Source organism: Alosa pseudoharengus, unplaced genomic scaffold, assembly GCF_046254945.1.
Source record: "Alosa pseudoharengus isolate Yale_2024_CS ecotype anadromous, Long Island Sound unplaced genomic scaffold, YU_APseudo_1.1 YU_APseudo_1.1_scf_7, whole genome shotgun sequence".
In the NCBI taxonomy this organism is placed as follows: Eukaryota; Metazoa; Chordata; class Actinopteri; order Clupeiformes; family Clupeidae; genus Alosa; species Alosa pseudoharengus.
Genome location: NW_027468859.1, coordinates 27,283,934 through 27,306,433, shown reverse-complemented (window position 1 = coordinate 27,306,433; position 22,500 = coordinate 27,283,934). Strand labels below are relative to the sequence as shown.

The following is a 22,500-nucleotide window of genomic DNA, read 5'->3' as shown; positions in this document are numbered from 1 at the left end:
GGGGGTTAATAAGAGGATTAGTTGCTAGGAGGTACAGTGAGAGGAAATCAAACTCGCAGACGGCCAATTAGAGCAATCTCAGTGGCTCCAGCAGATCATTAGAGTCTGTCTGTGGCCCCAATGAATGGAGACTATCTAGAAATGACAACAAAAGAAAGCAGAAGATTGCTGTCCCTTTTACCTTGGCCATCTTGGTCTTGGAGTCCACAGTCAGGAAGGCCAGGTTGTTGATTTCGTTCTGAACCACAAAGTTCTGCTCCTCCCTCTTGAAATTCTGTGTTGTGGAAGGCAGAGTGGTGGAGTATAAGTGGATCATGTTAAAATTTAATTAATCTTAGTGTATTTTTTTACTTTACTGATCCCAAGAGAGTGGAAATGATAGGCTTGTAGCTGAGTTACTGTAGGAGCCATTCACATCAGGAATTTTTAAGTATTGCTCCAATTAATATACGTAAATAACTGTGTCCACACCGCATACTACAATGATAATGGCACAATGATATCGTTGGGGATCACTTTCAGTGCGATTCTAAGAATGATAAAAAAATCTGTCAGTCAATCAGAGTCCATCGCATTTCAGACATCACATTCACCAACATGAGGAGAGACTCTCCTTATCGTTGATCAGTGCGGGCACTCATATCTTTATGGTTACGGTTGTCTTTACAGTTCTCATACCTGCTGTGAACTGCCCTTTACACTATGAAGTAAGGCACTCAGAGCAGTTAGCGGCATCAAAGTGTTATGTGCAACGTGATTCAAAAACTAAATTGGTACAGGCATACATAGCACAGCAAAATCTATTTCAGGGTGTTGAAAGAGAGAAAGACAGACACAGTTTGGGACTCACATGAGATTTGCACCAGAGGATGAAGATCTCCGCGACCATGTTGAAGAGCGCAGTGGAATCAGCATCAGGTTCCTTAAGCCATTTGGACCTGGACCCAAGAGTGACAAAACACCCAGTCACCACATCAATAAGAGCCAATGAATAGTCATCATTTTGAGTTATCTGATTGACCTGCTCATATTCATAATGATCCTTACACTGTGTGTCATTCCTCTCTAATGATCCCACTGTTGTTTGCTTGCTATCAGTACCTGAATCTGATATGATATTCACAGCATTGTTTACATGTTCTCATGTCACTCAATTATTACTATGTAGTTTCACTACATTTCTATCATAACAGTCATAGCACAATTTGTGTTGCGTGTCTATATCACTGTCGTTCGTAATCTGGAGTAACACATATTGCCAGGGCTGAAAATGTAAACAAGAAAAAGCCTCAATGGGTCCCTTCACTACCTGAAGTTGTCCACGTATCGAATGAGCATGGGGTAGAAGGCGTATAGGTGTGACCCTACCTGAAGTTGTCCACGTATCGGATGAGCATGGGGTAGAAGGTGTACAGGTGTGACCCTACCTGAAGTTGTCCACGTATCGGATGAGCATGGGGTAGAAGGCGTACAGGTCCCTGCAGAGGACAGCAAACTCGTCTAGGATCTGCAGCTCCATCTCCTGTGTGTCGCTCTTGGTCTCGGCCTTCAGTGCCTCCTCCTCCGAGACCACCTTCACCGTCTTCTTCTTCATCTTCTCCAGAGTGGGCAGGAAGTGACTCTTCAGGAGGTCTGGCCCTGCCATGCTGATGACCGGCTGGGTGAAAACTAGAGGGATGATGAACAAGCAACTTAGCTCATTTGGGATGTGTGTCGGCACTAAGTAAGTTGGTGAGTTCCAGAAGAAAGATACATCAGATATATCTTTCTCATGCTCTGCAACTAACTCAGGTAACAACAGAGCCCTTTAAAGCGGTACAAAGTGGAGTGAGTCCACGTTTTGTTTCTGTCAAGAATCTTTGTGACAGTGACATGGTTGAAATTATCATTCAAACTGAATTGAATTAGGCTGCATTTGCATATGAATGTGTAAATATTCAGCATTCCGATGATCTATTGACATCTATCATATGCATGGACTTATTGGATCTATTCCAAGTAAATGCAACTGTGTTGTGTTTGACGGATCGCACCACTGAACCCTTCACCTGCCCGGCCTCAAACCCGCAACTCACAACGCCATTGGATTGGGAGGCGGATGTGCTAGCAACCTATGTGGGCTAGCATCTGTTACTGGCTGTAAAGGCCATGGGAGGGAGAGAGGATGTGCTAGCATCTGTTAGGGGCAGCTGTGGTTAGGGCTTCTGGCTTGTAACCGAAGGGTTGCCGGTTTAATCCCCGACCCAGTAGGAAAAATGTGGGTGGGTGGGGGGGGGGGACACTGCTCTCCCATGCCCACATCCACGGCTGAAGTGCCCTTGAGCAAGGCACCTAACCCATCACTGCTCCCGAGTGCCGCTGTAGCAGGCAGCTCACTACTCCGGCTTAGCGTGTGCTTCACCTCATTGTGTGTTCACTGTGTGCTGTTTGTGTTAATTCACGGATTGGGATAAATGCAGAGAAAAGATCAAAAGAGTATACTTATATATACTACTGTCTGTATACTACTGTCTGTAAAGGCCATGGGTGGGAGAGAGGATTTTGCTTAATGTACATACTACACAGTTATCGTACCAGCTGGCTAGCGTGGCATAAACATGCTAGAGATGTGAAATCATCACATGCAGGGATTCTCTGTTTGCATTATTGCTTCACTGTTTCAACAGACGAAAGATGAGTTGTGAATGATCCAGCTGCCTGTGAAACGTTGACAATTGATGGCAGCCTCACCTGCCAGTCTCTTCATCCAGGGCGCGTCCTCGATGCCCAGGTTGTTGTTGAGGATGCGGAGGATGTTGCCCAGCATAGAGCTGATGTGCTCGGACGAGACGCTGGTGCAGCAGCCGCTGCCGCTGCCGTCGCCGTTGTCGTCCGGGCCCTTGTCCCACCAGGTGGACAGGTAGGTGCACAGCATGGGCAGGACGACCTCGATCACCTGCGGCATTTCAGAGTAGCGGGCGCCCGACTCCGACAGGTCACTGATGTCCTTCAGCAGGCCGTCCAGCTCCGGCACATCGGGACACATCTCCGTCACGCTATCGGGCATGCTCAGGACTGGGGAAGAGAGTGGCAGGGATGCGAGAAGCCAATAGACATGAAACTCCCCTTGTAGTCACCCCTTACCAAAACACCAAAGTCATTTCTAAGTCCTCGTTTTTTGTTCAGTAAAAGTCTGTAAGTGCTCATTTTGTTAGGGTAGAGTCTGGAAGCACTTACAGTACCATGACATGACAAGCTCCATTTTATATTTGCTTATTTCTGCATAAGTGAGTTAATAAGTAGAAACTACAGGCAATCTTCATTTATATAGCTTAACACATTTGAAAGCAACAGGTTGACCCAGAATGCTTTAACACTAAATCCATAGATCATTATTTAATACGGATTGTTTTAAGCTGGAATCAAAAGGAGAAAGGCTCTTCTACACTGGCCATGACAATAACAGTAAAAACTATACTTTCCAGTGTCACTATAGTTACAGTAATAAGAATGGCCAAGTCCACACTGCACTGCATACTATAACAACAATGACATGAATAAAGATATAATTGGGGACCACTTTCAGAGTGAATCTGATAATGATAGAAACCTGACAGCCAATCAGAATCCATCGAATTTTAGAAAACATTCCTATTGTTATAGCAACACTTGCTCTCTATAGTAATAGTTCTTGGAGTGGATGGGCCTGGATGCTCTATGTCTCAGAGTGGTGCTAAGTGTTGACTGTCAGTCAGACTCACTTGCTTTCTCGCGTGGGGTCTTGGTGTTGAACACGGACAGGGGGTTATGCGTGTTCAGGTGAGGCTCCAGGAAGGCCACGGGCATGGCGGCCACCAAAGTGGACAAACACTCGCCCAGGACTGGCAGCTGCCTGGAGAGAACACGCCAGACACACAGTGGTCACCCTTCAGAGAACCCACCCACCCCCACCAAGCCATAAACACAGAAAACAGTGCCACAGTCACCTTGAATTCAAATTAGAAAAATCAGGATCTAGGGTGTCGCTCACACACAAAACTGGACCATTTGCCATGTAACCTTGAATTAAAGAGTCTTATTTAATATTGGATGCCATGAGGGAATGATGAACTCGTTTTTGCAGTTGTAATATCAGACAACTTTAACTACGGGAGTGAAGTGCTCTGAGGGATGCAGTTGCCTTGTGATTATAATTTTAGATTATAATTTTAGAACTCAAGTGGCAGCACTACGAGAGGGTGATGTTATACTTCTCAACGAATGAGTTCTTCCCGGTGCCCAGACAGTACAGACAGGTCAGGATCCGGTAACAGGACAGCTGCACGTCATCCACTGAAAAAATAAAAACAAGTCAGTGAACACAGTCTACAAAATTAGAGATGCATGGATACTAGACTTTGCGTTTCAATTGACAGATTCGACACTGACAGATTTCAACACTGGCAGATTTCAACACTGGCAGATTTCAACACTAACAGATTTCAACACTAACAGATTTCAACACTGATAGATTTCAACACTGACATATTTCAACACTGGCATAACACTACAGTAGGTTAGACCAATAGTGGTTGGTGAGGCAGTGAGTGGGCAAGGGATACTGGGGATGCAGGATTTGTTTTGATATGTCCCTTTAACGAAAACCTTTACATCACTCAATAGTCACACTTAGAGCTATACTATTTGTTGAAACAGTTTTTGACAGAATAGTGAGGAAGAATTATTTGCAAACTAAAATATACTTCTTCAGGATGAAAAAAGTAAATAAAGAACTCAGGTACCCAGGAACACACAGGTACCCCGATGCCCATCCGAGATTCCTTTTAGCATTTTCCATGGAGACATTTCTCCTTTTGATACTGCATGATACTAGCCTAGAAATCTAGACGCCCCCTAGCGGCAGCAAATGTAATTTGCAGCCAAGATAGTCTAGCAACAATCCGTGGCTTGCGAGCTGGGAAAATGAAACTTCTATCAGGCCAATCACATTGTGTATAGAGTCCGCGACTGTGAATTTCCTGCTACTTGAAAACAAAGATGGATGCTGCTGCTGGCAAACAGAGATCTTTGAATCGCGACACGAGTTAAGCTTTTTTTAAATTGGCAAAAGTTTGATCAACTAACCAACTAGCTCTGCTGGTGGGAAAATGCATGGGACTCATGACTTGTAGCACTATCCTATCCGTTTATCCTGCACTGAGCACTGCCAATGGTAAGTTCCCAGACCCTACATCTTGATGTGGGTCTGGCTCGTCAGGCTAGCATGATACTTCACTTCAGATGAACTACTATACTATTCTATTATTGGTGCAGAACAAAAACAAGACTGCGTTGGCACATACAACACTGGTCTGAGTGAATTCCAGTGTTGTGAGGCTAATTAGAAAGGCCGTGGTGGTACATAACGCACATAGCAGATCGGGCCCAAAGTGGTGCTGGGAAACGTGCTGGAAGAGTGCGGTGAGAATGGGCAGCAGGGCCGCGGTGGCGTAGTTGATGATTTGGGACACGCCCTTTATCTGGCTGCGCTGGGTCAGCTTGCCCAGCTTCAGGTTCTCCAGGGTCTTCTCCAGGTCCTCCGCCGCATTCTCGAAGAACGTCCGCACGCCAGCCTTCACCAGCTCCGAGCCCGACTTCATCACTGTTCTGCAGGAGAGGAGGACAGAGGGTGCTATGAGTCTCATCGGCAGCCGTAGACAATCACAGAGTCGTCGACAATTTAGACAAGAAAGAACATCAGCTGACATGAAAAAACATCTCACACTAAAACTTTGTTTTCTAACATGGTAAAATGCATTTAACATGAAATTAAATGCATTTAAAGCACATTTCAATTCCCTAATAATACCCTGGTGATAGGATACACACAAGTTGTGCCAGGATACAAATATACAGCTAAACCTGTACTTCCAAAAGTGTCAATACAAATCCATTAGAGAGACACCACAGTAATAAAATTACAGCGATCATGTGAGGAAAAAAATACGACTTCAGGTTAAGCCTTACTCCACCAGGGTAACGACAGGCCATGGTTCATTCCCTAATTGCACGGTTTCATGGCAGATTTGACAGTGAAATCGAACCTGAAGTCCAGAGATTGGGCCAAGATGTGTAGGCAGCTCACCATGGTGGGAGAATCCGCACCTGACCAGAGTCATGAGAGAGAGAGAGAGAGAGAGAGAGAGAGAGAGAGAGACTGACGTCAGCTAATGCTGAGCGAGTGCCATCTAGCGAGTCCAAGCAGAGATGGGATTAAAGATGAACTGTCAGATAGAAGCAGACAATTATCTTACCAAAGAGAGAAATCCTATGTCTGACAAGAGCTGCCAGCTTACAGAACAGACTGTGGGGGGGAGGAAGAAGAGAAAGTGAGAAAGACAAGCGCAAGAGTTTGTAGGACGCATTGATTGGGGCGGGGTTGTGTGTGTGTGTGTGTGTGTGGGGGGGGGGAGGTACAATGAAATCACAAAGAGATGATCAAAGCAAAGAAAAACGTGCATGCTGAAGACACTCGCTGTTTCTCGTCTCTGGGCCATCTTGTTTCATTGTGAGATCATTCAGGTAAGGTAAGGCAGTGTAAGGTAGTGTTGAAGGGAAATTAAAGTGTTGCCGTGGATCGCTTGGGACTTGGTGCCTACCTGGCAATCCTCTCCTTCTCTTTGTTGGTGGCGTAGCCACTGCTACTGAGGTTCTTGCTGGCAGTGGACAGAAAGTAGAGGCAGTGGTTCTTTAAGTACTGGTCTATCAGGGGCAGCAGAATCTGAAATGTGGGGACAGGGACGGAATAATGTATCCATGCAACAGAATACACACTTTATGAATGAATCCATGTGTATTTTCATTGTGGGTGGTTAATATACCTTGGCAAAGAACTTAATCTCTTGCTCATGAGGGGATTTGTCGGTTTTGCCACTGGATGCCATGGCCTCTGAAGGAACACAAAGTAGACATCATGTTGCGGCACCAAATCATGCAAAAACTAAGTATAAGTATATAAGTATATATACTCTTTAGATCCCGTGAGGGAAATTTGGTTTCTGCATTTATCCCAATCCGTGAATTAGTGAAACCCACTCAGCACACAGTGAACACACAGTGAACACACAGTGAGGTGAAGCACACACTAATCCTGACGCAGTGAGCTGCCTGCTACAGCGGCGCTCGGAGCGGCAGTGAGGGGTTAGGTGCCTTGCTCAAGGGCACTTTCAGCCGTTCCTACTGGTCGGGGTTCAAACCGGCAACCCTGCGGTTACAAGTCCGAAGCACTAACCAGTAGGCCACGGCTGCCCCTACTGCATGAAACGACGAGGTCGTCAAGATATATACTGTCATTTCAAACAGCTTTTCATTTTCTGATGAACTGATTTGAAGTGGAGTCGAGCCCACATCCCCAGGCTGCTCTGCGGCTTTACACTCACCCAGGTGGGCGATGAACTCCTGGGCCGAGTCCACATAGCTCAGCAGCCTCTTGAGGAACTTGGAGGCCAACCTCTTCTCCATATTAGCTGAGTCTTGCTCCATACTCTGATGGTCCCTGTTAGGAGTTAAGTATAAGTATTAGGTATAAGTATATATACTCTTTTAATCCCGTGAGGGAAATTTGGTCTCTGCATTTATCCCAATTCGTGAATTAGTAAAACAGACTCAGCACACAGTGAAGTGAAGCACACACTAATCCCGATGCAGTGAGCTGCCTGCTACAGCGGCGCTCTGGGATCAGTGAGGGGTTAGGTGCCTTGCTCTAGGGCACTTTCCTACTTTCCGTTCCTACTGGTCGGGATTTGAACCGGCAACCCTCCGGTTACAAGTCCGAAGCGCTAACCAGTAGGCCATGGCTGCCCCCGGAATTGAATTAGAAGGAGCTGAAATAATGATACAAGCTTTATATATCAGCTGTCAGATGGCAATTAACTGAAAGGCAAGAGGTCCAGAAAACTACAAACTCCAAGATTTCTTTCCTTTCCAGGACAAAATGCTAAAACCATTTTCTCTGACAAAAAATCTGTAAGTGCAGTGTAAGGAAGGGGAGACCTTATGAAATTGGCTCACCCTACTCCAGCACTGCCCAGTGTACTGTTCACTTGCACCCAGAATACTAAGTGAGTGCAGCACGGCGGTAGCCACATTCTCGGTCTTCTTCTCACCTGCTTATGGCGTAGCCGTTGACCTGCAGGAATCTAAAGAGCTCCTGGGCCTTCTCGCGGTCGCGGTACTTCTCCTTGGCCGTCAGTGTGTCATAGGGCACCAGCAGGGGGTGAGTGCCCCCTCCTGCAAACGAAAAAAAAAAAAATGTCCGCGGTAATCTTAGTCAGTTAACACCTCCAGTTAGGATTATGCCTGGGGACAGCAAGTGGCAAGAAGCGAACCGTGTCAAACTCCGAGCTAATAATAGCAGTTACAGGAGGAGCATAGCCTACCTTTGCTCGTGAGCTCAGCCTTCTTTTTCTTGGACCAGATGTTGTGGTAGTTTTCGGCTACGATCTCCACCATGCCCTGTGTTGGTGTTGAGCAGATTTAGTTAGTTCCTATTCAGGCCTTTGCGTTCACTAGAAGAGTTGGAACCATTTCAATTATGCTGGTGTTTCAAAACGTGTATTAAAGCCCTAGAATGACATTTGTGGGAAATCGGTGTCAGGGAAAAGGCCACGTTAAAGGTTACACCAGATGTTGGAGTAATTTACATCCACAATCTCCCCACCCTGGATGAAGATGTTAGAAATAATTTGGAATTTAAGTCTGATCGCTGTAGCTCCTAACTAGTTCATGACTTAATTAACTACATTTCATACTACTGTGTATTTATAATTTATAAAGCGCATTCTATAAAGCACATTTAAGCACAACTTTCACTGAACTAAGCGCTGTACAAGCAGATTATAACATACTTATAAGCACGTGTTGAGGGTTAGCATCACTTTATGTCTGGACCAGGGGTGTGGTGGTAAAATAAGAGGTGGGTAAACTATGAATTCTGTAATCTCGGTGAGATTGCGGTATCTGATTTTTACGGTTAGGCATTCAGAACATGTTTGATGATGGTGGAGGTTATTGTCCGATGTTTATAACAATACCAGTTATATTAAATTGTTCCTAAAGTGTTGTACATATTGTGAATGTGGATAATACAGCGTGATTTTTGAATGTTGAAAGGTGAATAAACTCTTTTGAGTGCAATTGGTGAATAAACTCTTTTGAGAGTTGGATAAACTGTAACAAGAGGTGGATAAACTGTGTTTACTCGTTTTTAGCCTCCACTACATCCCTGATCTGGACCATCACATACCTGCAACTCTCTGGACAAAACCACATTGTCCAGATCCAGTGGTGTGGGTGTATATGCTCCGCTCTGTAAAAACAAAAACCCATAAGTCTGAAGACAGCAAGGGGGTTTGGCTGCTCTGTGGCCCTATGGCTGTGTTATGTAGTGGTGAGACCGGGTGGAAATAAGCTTGCTGAAGGAAAAGTAATCACGCTCGCTCGGGCTACCTCGGAGATCTTGCGCTGTTTCTCGCTCTCTCGCTGCTGGAACATGGCCTCTCCCGCTTTGGTCCGCTCGATAGTCCAGCCCATAGCTAACATGCTTTTCAGGGACTCCTTCACTGGGTAGCGATAAGTCTCCCTTTCCTAGACGCACACGCACACACGCACGCAGACAGACACACACACACACACACACACACACACACACACACACACACAGGCAACAATCCAGCAGGGTTTTTAAATAGGAAATAGAATAGGAAATACAATAACAGATTTGGAAATGATTATGTTCATTTCAATGTGAGCCACACAACTTAATTGTAAAGACTCGGCCTGCTCGTGTCACCGCAGTTCCCTCGGTGGAGAGCGCGCACGGTACCTTTTCGCTCAGTGATTTATATGGCTGGAGTAATGGATGAGTTTTGGCCTCGTTGTCCACTTTCTCACCGCGATTCCAGCCCTGTGCCAACTGCAAACAGAATGGCAGTGAGAGTCTGTTAAAGAGAGGTAGCCCTGTCCCACATGGCATCCATCTCTGTCACTGAGCTTTTAAATGAGATATGGAAATTGTTTTGAAGGGAATGCATTTGCCTTGTGCCCCCAACACACACACACACACACACACACACACACACACACACACACACACACACACCACACGCACACTCTCACACACACTCACTCTCACACACACACCACACACACACACACACACACACACTCCGCCCTGCCCACAAATTGCCAGCTTGCTTGCTCGCTGCTCGCTCCCTTGCTGTGCTCACCCACCTTCTCTGAAGACCATTTCTCGTGGGAATGCTCAGCATACTTGTTGGCAATGTATTCCAGCTTTTCAGGGAGGGAAATGCTGAAAGAATCAAAAACATGTGGTGTCCGTGATGTTCTCACATAAAATACATTAGTGGCTCGTGGAGATTGAAACGCTGCAATGTGAAATGGATGCGGTGTGCTATGGTGAGGGGTGAGCACGGTTCCGTGCATGCTTGCACTCACTTGGCAGTGCTAATGGGCTTGGGGTCGAAGTTGCCCTGGGCGTCCACGGAGGTCTGCTTCTCCAAGACGGACACGGGGCTGGCATCCACGAAATCGGGCGGCAGCGCCCCAGAGATGGCACACAGGCACTGCATGGCCAGCTTGAAGAGGTCGGAGTCATATTTCTGCAGGTACAGATACAAACACGCTTACACACATGAGCACACAGGTACACAAATGCGCACACACACACACACAGACACACACACACACAGACACACAGACACACACACATACACACACACACACACACACTCTCTCTCTCTCTCTCTCATAGAGTAGAGCAGAGAAACTAGAGGGACTGTGTAGTTACCTGAGGATACCTCTCTCATCCTTTTGATTTCACTTCAAAAGAAGCTGAAGATCTGAGTTTAAGAACTCAGCCTATGAATAATTTGGTGTACTCTTTCTCCTTTTAGCAGCAGACGCACAATCTCGGTCTTATTATAGTTCCAAACCCTCTATGCGCAGCCTTGCTTTTTTTAGTCTCATGAATAAAAATGTGCCGTGTAGAATAAATATTGAAGTGGTACAAACTGTGTTCTAGATAGAACACTGCTAATTACTGGAGAAAGGCAAAGCCATTTTTGTTTTTTATTAATAATAATACAGAAGCACAATTTGGAAGCAATACAATAGAGCAATGAAAAGAAATACAAGAATACAACTAAGACTGAAACACCCAGGGTCCTCACATGGGTGTGTGTGTGTGTGTGTGTGTATGTGTGTGTGTCAGTGTTGTGCGTGAACGAGTTCAAAAGAACGCGTTCATTGAACACGCTCATTTTTTCGTGAACGTTGAACTGAACGCAACACATTTTTTAATAAAGAACTTGAACATGAATTAGTTCACATTATGTGTCATGAACGGCAGACATCACTGTAAATGAACGTTGGAATTTGTTTTCCATTGAAAACTGAGTGACATCTGTTTTCTCTTTTGAAACGCAACGAGAGAAAGTTCCTCCCTCTTGTATTCTCGCTGGTGCCGCTTAAATCATGTAGGCTATCACCAGACAGAAATGGTTTTGACATTGTGTGCGCAATGCATTGCGGGCAACGTAGTGTCCGGCTGAGAATAGTTGAATAGCATAGGCCTACTGGCTTCCGCACAACGTTACCCGTGATGAATTGCAGCAGAGCGGGGCAGGCATAGCAACGCCGCGTAGCAGGCAACGACGAGAGCGCGGAGGGCTGGATTTCATTGCACTAAGTATAGAACTGGTCTACCTTGTCTGTACTGCTGCAAGTTTCATCACCTGGTAAGAAACCCACAATTGCAGTGTCATGAGCAAATGTCTACAATGAGCAGCTTTAAAGAACGTATAGTAATTTTTAGCTCATAGTGTGAAAAAACATATTTATTTGAATATCTCACGAAAAAAGTAAAATGAACTTTGAACTAGTTCAGAATTTAAATTTTGAACTTTGAACGTGAACTGTTCACTTTGAGCATGTATGAACTGAACTTGAACTAGTTCAGAAAAGCTGTGAACTGGCACAACACTGGTGTGTGTACAGTATGTGTGTGTGCGTGTGCGTGTGTGTGTGTATGTGCTTGTGTGTGTGTGTGCTCATATGTGAGTGCGTGCGCTCGTGCGCGTGTGTGTGCGCGTGCGTGTGTGTATGTGTAGTTGTGTGTGTGTGTAACATACTTTCTGGGAGAGGGCATCAAACAGTCCCCAGAAGAGCTTCTTGGTGAGCAGCAGCTCCTCCTCAGACGCGATGCCGTAGCTGCCCAGGCCCGTAGGCAGACAGTAGTACTTCCAGTTCTGCTCATAGTGGTTGGTCAGCAGCTGCAAAGACAAGAGACAACCAGACATATTTTATTTCATTTTTCCAAAAAGGCACAAAGGTACAGTGTTTCACATGGTTGATGGTATCAGGTGTGGCAATTTCCTTCTTTTTTTTTTTAATTATTACTTTTTAAACACTTTTAAATTATTGCCATTTTATGTTTTTATGTACTATCACCTTGTGTGTTATTTTATTATTATTCTTTACTTTTTAAACTATTCTTTGACTATTTCCCTTCTATGCTTTTATCAACTATTCCTGTTTGCTTTTGTTTATGTAAAGCACACTGAATGGCCTCTATGTATGAAATGCGCTATATAAATAAAGTTGACTTGACTTGACTTCATCCCTCGTTCCTGACATCCAATGCTGATGACTACGTTGAGACACTTCGGAAAATTACATTTCCAACTGTGACAACACGTGCTGGATTCCAGTTGTACTCGGAATTCCCATGTTTGAAGTTGTGATTTTTAACTGTCATGCCCCCTTGTGTCTGAATTAGGTCTGAAGTGATTAGAGAGAGGTTTATATACACCACACACTGACTGTCACACTGGCTACAGCTCACAACGTGAGTACTGTCATGGATCATGGATGTTTCATGGATCAAATAAGCCTCAAGCATTAAGATGGATGTACTGGGGTGCTGTGGACTGATGCTTTGTGTTTGTGATGGGAATGTTGTCCAAGTCACTCTTTTTTAGCCCATTTTCTCCTGGGATAATAGTGTGACATGACTGGTGCCTACACTGAATGTTTAATGGTCAAGTGCCATGTGTTAACCCTGTCTGTATTGATGAGTGGAGGTGCAAAACGCACACCAGAAAAGGAGGTGCTGGCAACCAGTAAAACACTTGCAAAAGGAGAGAAGTGCCGCACACTCCCGAGTTACACATATAAGTCTTTAATGTGACTAGAGTGACAACGTTTCGGCCTGTCGGCCTTCCTCAGGTCGCGTGTCTGTATTGTCATGCCAATGAAAACCTGACATGTTTTACTCATTGAAAAAATAGCTACGGAGATAATACATGACCTATAGAAAGACATTGTTCCTCCGCGCTTTTGTGGTAAACAATCAGGTGCATCAACGGAAGAGGACTAATTGTAGAGAGAGAGAGAGATGGCTCCTACTCCTAGACGTGGGTGCACGTCGAAACATCCCTTGTATGTTGGCACCTTAAAAAAATAAAATCTAAGGATTTAACTTCTGTGCTGCTCCGGTGAACTACCGTACGTCTCTCTCTCTCTCTACAATAAATGACTTACAGTATTGGTACATTCACTCTTTCCAGGCATAATGACACCTCAAAGACAGAGAGGAGGCAGGTAGAGAGGTAGAGAGGGAGTGGTGTGTGTGTGTGTGTGTGTGTCTGTGTGTGTGTGTGTGTCTGTGTGTGTGTGTCTGTGTGTGCATGTTATATGGTGTGTGTGTGGCAGGCAGAGAGGGAGTGGTGTGAGGTGAGAGGCAGAGGAGGTGTGTGTGTGTGTGTGTGTGTGTGTCTGTGTGTGTCTGTTTGTGTGTGTGTGTGTGTGTGTGTGTGTGTGTGTGTGTGTGTGTGTGTGTGTGTGCGTGTCTGTTTGTGTGTGTGTGTGTGTGTGTGTGTGTGTGTGTGTGTGTGTGTGTGTGTGTGTGCGTGCGTGCGTGCGTGTTAGTGTGTGTGTGTGTGTGTGTGTGTGTGTGCATGTTATATGGTGTGTGTGTGTGTGTGTGTCTTTGTTTTGTTATGTGCATAACCACCAGTGTTTTTTGTTTTGTTTTGAGCTCACAGACTGAGCAGACAGCCAGAGGAATGGAGGAGTATTTCACTGAATGCAATTAAAAAAAATGTAATGATTTATAATCAAGGTAGACTACTTTAACCAGCCAACACACATCTGATTTAAGACCTGCAACAAATCACTGCAAGCAGAGACTCACGGACAGGTCTGTGATTGACAGCTCATAGGCATGTAGAAAAGGAACAGGGCTTGTCGGATTAGATGGCTGCAGCTTTGCACGTCATAAAACATAATGCACAACACGTCCGCCAAATTAATTCATTGCGGTGAGTGCGGTATGAGTGACAGCGATGCAGTCAAAAGCTGGACTGAAAAAAAAGTCTGGCTGGACGGAATGGACCAGAAAATGAATGGGGCAGTATGGGGCAATGTGTGCATGTCTGTTAGAGAGAGAAAGATACAGAGAAATAGAGCAAGAGAGAGGGATATTGATGGAGTTGGAGGGAGAAATAGAAAGAGGGAAAGCGAGAGAGGGAAAGAGAGTGATAGAGAGAAAGAGAGAGAGAGAGAGGCAGAGAGAAAGTGAGAGAGGGAAAGAGAGTGATAGAGAGAAAAAGAGGGAAAGCGAGAGAGGGAAAGAGTGATAGAGAGAGAAAGAGAGAGAGAGAGGCAGAGAGAGAAAGCGAGAGAGGGAAGGAGAGTGATAGAGAGAAAGAGAGAAAGCGAGAGAGGGAAAGTGTGTGATAGAGAAAGAGAGAGAAAGCAAGAGAGGAAAAGTGAGTGATAGAGAGAGAGAAAGTGAGAGAGGGAAAGTGAGTGACAGAGAGAGAGAGAGAGAAAGCGAGAGAGGGAAAGAGAGTGATAGAGAGAGAGAAAGCAAGAGAGGGAAAGTGAGTGATAGAGATATGAAGAGTGCTGCTCGTGTCTACGCTATGTGTGTGTGTGTGTGTGTGTGTCTTGTGGTGCCTGCAGACATGGCTCACCCTGATGGGCATCTTGCAGTACTCGGTGAGCAGGGGCACATCGAACACCAGACGCCTCAGTAGCTGCTGCAGCATAGAGGGACGCAGGTGTCTGCCACACAACACAAACAAAAACAAAAATAAACAACAACACACAAACAAGTTAACAGCTGATATGCATACATACTGGTACAAAACAATGGTTCTCATCTAAACAAAACCATCATACATCATTGTGTGTGTGTGTGTGTGTGTGTGTGTGTGTGTGTGAGTGTCTAGTGTGTGTGTGTGTGAGTGTCTAGTGTGTGTGTGTCTGTACACACGTAAACACATATTCTTCGTGTGGGGGTATGTGACTGAGTATGACTGAGTGTGGAGGCAGGTGAGTATGGAGGTGTGTCAGTATGGAGGTGTGTCAGTATGGAGACAGGTGAGTATGGAGGTGTGTCAGTATGGAGGTGTGTCAGTATGGAGACAGGTGAGTATGGAGGCAGGTGAGTATGGAGGTGTGTCAGTATGGAGACAGGTGAGTATGGAGGTGTGTCAGTATGGAGACAGGTGAGTATGGAGGTGTGTCAGTATGGAGACAGGTGAGTATGGAGGTGTGTCAGTATGGAGGTGTGTCAGTATGGAGACAGGTGAGTATGGAGACAGGTGAGTATGGAGGTGTGTCAGTATGGAGGCAGGTGAGTATGGATGTGTGTCAGTATGGAGACAGGTGAGTATGGAGGTGTGTCAGTATGGAGGTGTGTCAGTATGGAGACAGGTGAGTATGGAGGCAGGTGAGTATGGAGGTGTGTCAGTATGGAGACAGGTCAGTATGGAGGCAGGTGAGTATGGAGGTGTGTCAGTATGGAGACAGGTGAGTATGGAGGTGTGTCCCTTACGAGCAGATGGCCAGGAGGCACTCCTCGATGGCATCTCTCTGGGCCTTGGTGAGCGAGCGGCCCTTGGACAGGCGGTAGATGGTGTGCAGCGTGGAGTCGATGAGCATGGCGTAGTGCTCCGTGCTGGAGAACAGGTGGGCGCAGCGGGTCAGCAGGGGCAGGACGGCCGAGCCGATGTACCTGTTCATCGCCAACGCCGTCTCCGTGGTGCTCAGCACCTCCTGACCAGGGCGAGACACATGCACGTGTGTCAAGGGGTGGACATTTCACTTCCTAAAATGTGAGCATCCGCCAGCCACTGAACGGTAGATCACTATTTTGCTTCTGACCACCACCAGTCACTTTTATATAGTCAGTCACACATACATACACATGCACACACACGCACACACACGCGCACAAACACAAACACGCACACACACACGCATTAACGTACATAGATAAGTACATACAGATACACATGCACACACACACACACATAGAAACAAAGATACAATCGCAGACACACACATACACACACACACACACACACACACACACACACACACACACAGATGCAGATAAAAGCTGTTAAGCTAGCCCGCACTAAACCCTTACTGACAGATTAATTGCACAGATATTTACATTGTCAGTGAAAAACACCAGCGAGCATGGGAAAGAGTGACGAAACATATATTTATATATACACACACATATACACAGTACCGTGACAACAGCCATACCAATCACAGCTTTGAGGATACGCAAAGGGATTCAGTCGGAGTGCACTACAAGCATCTAATGGTGGTACATCTCTGACAGATGGACAGCGATGGGCTATTAGTGGGCAGCGATGGGCTATTACATGACAGCCTGCGATATGGCACGACCCTAGCCCAGCTTTTCAGCACTGTTGTGCGGACGCGTGTGTGTTGACTACAACACAGCTCTTGCCAATTTCGTCTGTCACCACATCAACCGCAAGCCCAACTGGCAAGGGTTCACCCTAGAGGCCTAGAGAGTGAGCGGTGCCTTCGCTTTAGACAGGAGCACGGAACACCACATCACCCACAGAGCTCTCGTCACAGTAAGACAAGACAAAACACCAACTTAAAATGTCAGTCAATCCAAAACACTATGGGATAACAGTTAGCTGTTAGTCAAAACAAACACTGCATCTCTAAATAGATCTCTAATATAATATAATATAATATAATATAATATATAATATATAATCTCTAACATCTAACATCTCTAATACATCTCAACCTAAATAAATATGACTGCCAAGAGCTATCACAGTCAAGTTATATTCTGTATATTCAGTTATATTCTGTTCTACATTATCACAATTACTATAACACAGTTCATCTGCTATGGAAATGTCATTTCATTTTCAGTTCATTTCACTCTGGACGTGAGTGTGAATAACTAGGTAACTGAATAACGCTGTTTGGGCATCTGTGGATTTGTATTCGTTGATGTCTGTTTGTGAATGTTTGTGTGTGTGTTTGTGTGTGTGTGTGTGTGTGTGTGTGTACAGTGGTGTAGACTAGTTAGCTGTAGTGGATATACAGTACTGTGATGTAGTAGTAAGCTGTAGTGCGTACACTGTGATCAACCCCAAATGTTAAAATGTATCCTTGCCTATTTTAAGTGGGTATACTGAGATGGTGATGCTTGTTAAGTGGGTATACTGAGATGGTGATGCTTGTGGGTATACTGCGTAGTCCTGTGTATCACGTAGACTACACCACTGTGTGTGTGTGTGTGTGTGTGTGGGGGGGGGGGGGGGGGAACTCACTGTGTCCAGAGAGGCAGAGGCGCGAAGGTCCGGCAGGAAGCCCACCTCCAGCAGTTGGAGCAGGAAGGCCTGGTCTTCAATACCGTACACGCGATCGAGGAACAGCACCATTGGCGCCTTGTGCTCGGGGCAGAAGCTGGCCGACATGTCCGGCTCCGTCACCGAGCCGTCTGAGAGAGGGATGACAGTATGAGAGAAGAAAAGAAACAGAAGGAGAGGAGGAGAGCATGTGAGCAAGAGAGAAGGAGAGAGGCAGAGGACAGGGGAGCAGACATAAGACCGAAAGCCAGAATTAGGGAAGCGTATGAGGCCTGTAAAGAATTGAAGAGATGAGGACCATAAAATAAGAATGCAGTCCTGATGGACACTGTGACACTGTGACATCAATGTAACCAGGAGTGACCTACACTACAGTGCCATTCCATTCCTTTGGGGGTTTACAACGCTCTTCCTTAGGGAGGTGGGCCTCCCTTGGGGGGGGGGGGGGGGTCATACCTTTATTGACGATGGGCATCTTGAGTGGGATGCTGATGATGCCAACAAGGTCCTTGGTTGGCACCAGAGACTGCAGGATGGCACGGATACGCAGCGCTTCCCCTTTGCCCTTGCTGATGAGCTGAGAAACACAACTCAAATGTTACCATTTCACCAATTTTGGCAAGATTCGTTTCTTTTTTACATTTATTCATATTGCCGATAAAACTTTTATCCAAGTTTGTGTGATCATTGAACCTATGGTCCTTTACGCTGTAATTGCCATTTGCCATTACCACTGTTAAAATATAAATGCATATAGTATAAGTATAAGTAAGTATAAGTATATATATTCTTTTGATCCCGTGAGGGAAATTTGGTCTCTGCATTTATCCTAATCCGTGAATTAGTGAAACACTCAGCACACAGTGAGGTGAAGCACACACTAATCCCGGTGCAGTGAGCTGCCTGCAACAACAGCGGCGCTCGGAGAGCAGTGAGGGGTTAGGTGCCTTGCTCAAGGGCACTTCAGCCGTGCCTACTGGTCGGGGTTCGAACCGGCCATATAAAATGAATGTGTTTTATGGTGTCCAAGTAAAGGGCCTGGACAGCTCAGTTGGTAGAGCATTAGACTTCATCAGGATTCAGGATGTCCCTGTTCAGGTGCTCTATTCTGCTTTGGGAAGTCGCTTTGGATAAAAGTGTCTGCTAAATGAGTACATGTGATGTAATGTGTCTTTTTACCAGATGACAAAAATGGCCTAAATCAGAGTGTGTGTGTGTATGGGACACCTACATGCATCTCAGGGGCACAGCGTCCCAGCAGGTCAATGAGGGCAGAGTAGAAGGACATGATGGCATTGCCAATGTGTGTCACCTCCTCCTCCTCCTCACCCTCAATGGCCCTGAGAGAGAGAGAAAGAGATAGAAAGAGAGAGAAAGAGAGAGAAAGAGAGAGATAGAGAGAGAGAAGGAGCGAGAGAGAAAGACCTGAGCGCAGCGTTTGATACTGTGGACCACAACACCCTCCTTACCCGTCTTGAGGACTGGGTAGGCATAAAGGGGACAGCACTACTTTGGTTCAGCTCCTACCTCAGAGAGGAGATTCAGCTCACTTGGTAACATACCCTTGACACAAACCACAGATCGGTTTGGAGATTGAGGGTTACGGATTCTGCTGGGGTTATCTAAAGCTTGATATTTGTATTTGAGTGTAGGGGATTTGAATTGTAGACTAGACTGGACTTAAAGCGCAATCAAATGTTTCACTTCAGTTTGATGTGTCATGTTTTCTTGGATTCATTACCTCCATTGTCTCTAAAATAGAAACATCTCTACGGACATGTTATTGATCTGAGAGAGTGATCTTACTCTAGAGAGTGGTCTTACTCTAGAGACATGTCATTGATCTGAGAGAGTGATCTTACTCTAGAGAGTGGTCTTACTCTAGAGACATGTTATTGATCTGTGAGTGTTCTTACTACATGTTATTGATCTGTGAGAGTGATCTTACTCTAGAGAGTGATCTTACTCTACAGACATGAGAGTGATCTTACTCTAGAGAGTGGTCTTACTCTACAGACATGTTATTGATCTGTGAGAGCGGTTATACTCTACGGACATGTCAATGATCTGTGAGAGTGGACATGTCATTGATCTGTGAGAGCGGTCTTACTCTACAGACATGTCATTGATCTGTGAGAGTGGACATGTCATTGATCTGTGAGAGTGTTCTTACTCTACGGTTATTGATCTGTGAGAGCGGTCTTACTCTACGGACATGTCATTGATCTGTGAGAGTGATCTTACTCTAGAGAGTGGTCTTACTCTACAGACATGTTATTGATCTGTGAGTGTTCTTACTACATGTTATTGATCTGTGAGAGTGGTCTTACTCTAGAGAGTGATCTTACTCTACAGACATGAGAGTGATCTTACTCTAGAGAGTGGTCTTACTCTACAGACATGTTATTGATCTGTGAGTGTTCTTACTACATGTTATTGATCTGTGAGAGCAGTCTTACTCTACGGACATGTCAATGATCTGTGAGAGTGGACATGTCATTGATCTGTGAGAGCGGTCTTACTCTACAGACATGTCATTGATCTGTGAGAGTGGACATGTCATTGATCTGTGAGAGTGTTCTTACTCTACGGTTATTGATCTGTGAGAGCGGTCTTACTCTACGGACATGTCATTGATCTGTGAGAGTGGTCTTTCTCTACGGACATGTCATTGATCTGTGAGAGTGGTCTTTCTCTACGGACATGTCATTGATCTGTGAGAGTGGTCTTACTCTACGGTTATTGATCTGTGAGAGAGGTCTTACTCTACGGACATATCATTGATCTGTGAGAGTGGTCTTACTCTACGGTTATTGATCTGTGAGAGTGCTCTTACTCTGGCAGTCCTCCCTCAGGCACAGTCGGGAGGTCAAGAGCCGGGTCCTGAGAGATTTTGATGGCCTCCTGCATGGCGGCCAGCAGGCCTTGACCACCCTCGCCTCTCAAAGCTGGGCCGAAACACTCGGGCCGTCGAATAAGCAGCTTCACCACCACATTGGCGTTCTCCTCCACGCTCTCGCCTAGGGTAAGTACACGCACGTATGCACACACGCACACACACACACACACACACACACACAGAGACACACACACACACACTAAATGCATACATAAAATACACTCTATCACATGATAAAAACCCATGTTAAATACCATTTCACCGAATCTGATACTTTGACTTTAATTGCCTGTTGAGGCATTGATGTTTACTAATAAACAACTCATGCATAATTAGCTGAGAGGGCAGCTAAGCTAAATTGAGCAAGCTAAGAGGCTTTTAGGCATTCAGGTGTGGCCAGATGTCTGTAAATAAAAGGAAAACAAATTCACCAGTCCAGTGTACCAACGTACCGTTGACGAAGACGGCGAAGCGCAAGAAGGAGAGGTATCGCTCCCCTTCCATGGGGTTCCAGCCGATGTCAGGGTAGCCCCTGTTCACTAGCATGGCACAGCTCTGAAGCCCACAGCCAGCCAGGTATGTAACCACCTACACACACACACAACACACACACACACACACACACACACACACACACACACACACACACACACACACACACACAATGGAACAGAAAGATCCATGTCTCAATACACATAGCGCATCAAACCACTAAATTATGCCATTTGCGTTTTTGTTTTGTTTTTTAAAGATTACAATCTTATCACCCAAAACAGTTACAACAAGGTCACATTGAAACTCTGCAGAGTTTTCCACAAAGAGTTCCTTTCAGTAGATGCTAATTTCATTCTGCATTCATTTGTATGTGCAGCTATGTAGATTGTGAGCGGCTATCTGAATGCGGCGCTGTTTCATCGGGAGAGTTGGGGAGATAAAGTCACCTTCTCCAGGTCCGGCTCCTCCAGCGCGAGGGCGAGGCCGTTATTATCCATCACAGAGGACGCAGCCACGTCCAGGGGCGTGGAGCCTCGCATAGCAGGGGAGGCTGTGCAGATATAGAAACACACACACACACACACACACACACACACACACACACACATACACACACACACACACACACACAGTGTCAGAGAAACACACCTGGACATACACAAATACATGTACAAACACAACCACACACAAATATACACATATTTGTACATGCACACAGACACACACTCTCTTGCTCACAGACACACACACACACACACACACACACACTCCCTTGCTCTCCCTTGCTCACAGACACACACAGACACACACAAACACTCCCTTGCTCTCCCTTGCTCAGAGGTCGCAGCCAAGCCCTATTAAACCATTATTCCCGACTAAAATGTGAAAAAAGTGTCTAAACAGCATGCTAGCACCCTCACAGCTTTGGCAATAAAGGGACAAATGAATTCACATCAGAGAGGCTATTTGTGTCACCTCCGTTAAACAGCAGGGGGCACTGTCCCTCAGTCCTTCTCAATCAGGCACATCCGTTAACGTTATCAATCCGCTCACCACCTATTCAGTTTCACCCTGATTTATAGTTTGACACAACACAGCACATGTGTCTGCTACTGAGTTATATAGTGGCCCCAGAGAGATAAAAAAAAATCCATGCTTTCAGCAGACTATAAATTGCTGGAATTGTTGATGAGATTTGATACATGGATAACTGCTTACATCTACTTTACAGAAAAACAAGCAGCTCTTTTTAAAACGGGAGGGCATGTTTAAAGACAGCTGAGGGCTTAAAGGCTGCGTGCGTGTCACGTCCAGCCAACCCAGGCTGAGAGGACCGGACTGGGCGGAGGCCACTGAGTCTGTGAGTAAGCGAATCTGCAGCTGTTAATGACCCTGAGGTGACAG

The 22,500-nt window shown here is 45.6% G+C and overlaps 1 protein-coding gene across 1 annotated transcript in view; it reads right to left on the bottom strand.

The window, feature by feature from the left end:
* ryr3 (ryanodine receptor 3) overlaps positions 1-22,500 on the bottom strand; it is a 101,379-nt gene that overhangs the window by 24,435 nt on the left and 54,444 nt on the right. Inside the window, exons 42-69 of the mRNA XM_076271916.1 lie at positions 21,543-21,646; positions 21,054-21,189; positions 20,539-20,722; positions 18,934-19,042; positions 18,159-18,279; positions 17,664-17,833; positions 15,881-16,101; positions 15,015-15,105; positions 12,168-12,308; positions 10,474-10,637; positions 10,249-10,327; positions 9,842-9,931; positions 9,466-9,603; positions 9,263-9,325; positions 8,397-8,472; positions 8,124-8,247; positions 7,398-7,513; positions 6,840-6,907; positions 6,618-6,739; positions 6,273-6,322; positions 6,063-6,123; positions 5,390-5,625; positions 4,230-4,311; positions 3,741-3,871; positions 2,731-3,054; positions 1,428-1,668; positions 851-938; positions 182-274 (exon numbers count right to left, since the gene is read on the bottom strand). Of these exons, the coding sequence (XP_076128031.1) occupies positions 182-274; positions 851-938; positions 1,428-1,668; positions 2,731-3,054; positions 3,741-3,871; positions 4,230-4,311; positions 5,390-5,625; positions 6,063-6,123; positions 6,273-6,322; positions 6,618-6,739; positions 6,840-6,907; positions 7,398-7,513; positions 8,124-8,247; positions 8,397-8,472; positions 9,263-9,325; positions 9,466-9,603; positions 9,842-9,931; positions 10,249-10,327; positions 10,474-10,637; positions 12,168-12,308; positions 15,015-15,105; positions 15,881-16,101; positions 17,664-17,833; positions 18,159-18,279; positions 18,934-19,042; positions 20,539-20,722; positions 21,054-21,189; positions 21,543-21,646 (3,623 nt within the window). The remainder of the gene's footprint in view (positions 1-181; positions 275-850; positions 939-1,427; positions 1,669-2,730; positions 3,055-3,740; positions 3,872-4,229; positions 4,312-5,389; positions 5,626-6,062; positions 6,124-6,272; positions 6,323-6,617; positions 6,740-6,839; positions 6,908-7,397; positions 7,514-8,123; positions 8,248-8,396; positions 8,473-9,262; positions 9,326-9,465; positions 9,604-9,841; positions 9,932-10,248; positions 10,328-10,473; positions 10,638-12,167; positions 12,309-15,014; positions 15,106-15,880; positions 16,102-17,663; positions 17,834-18,158; positions 18,280-18,933; positions 19,043-20,538; positions 20,723-21,053; positions 21,190-21,542; positions 21,647-22,500) is intronic.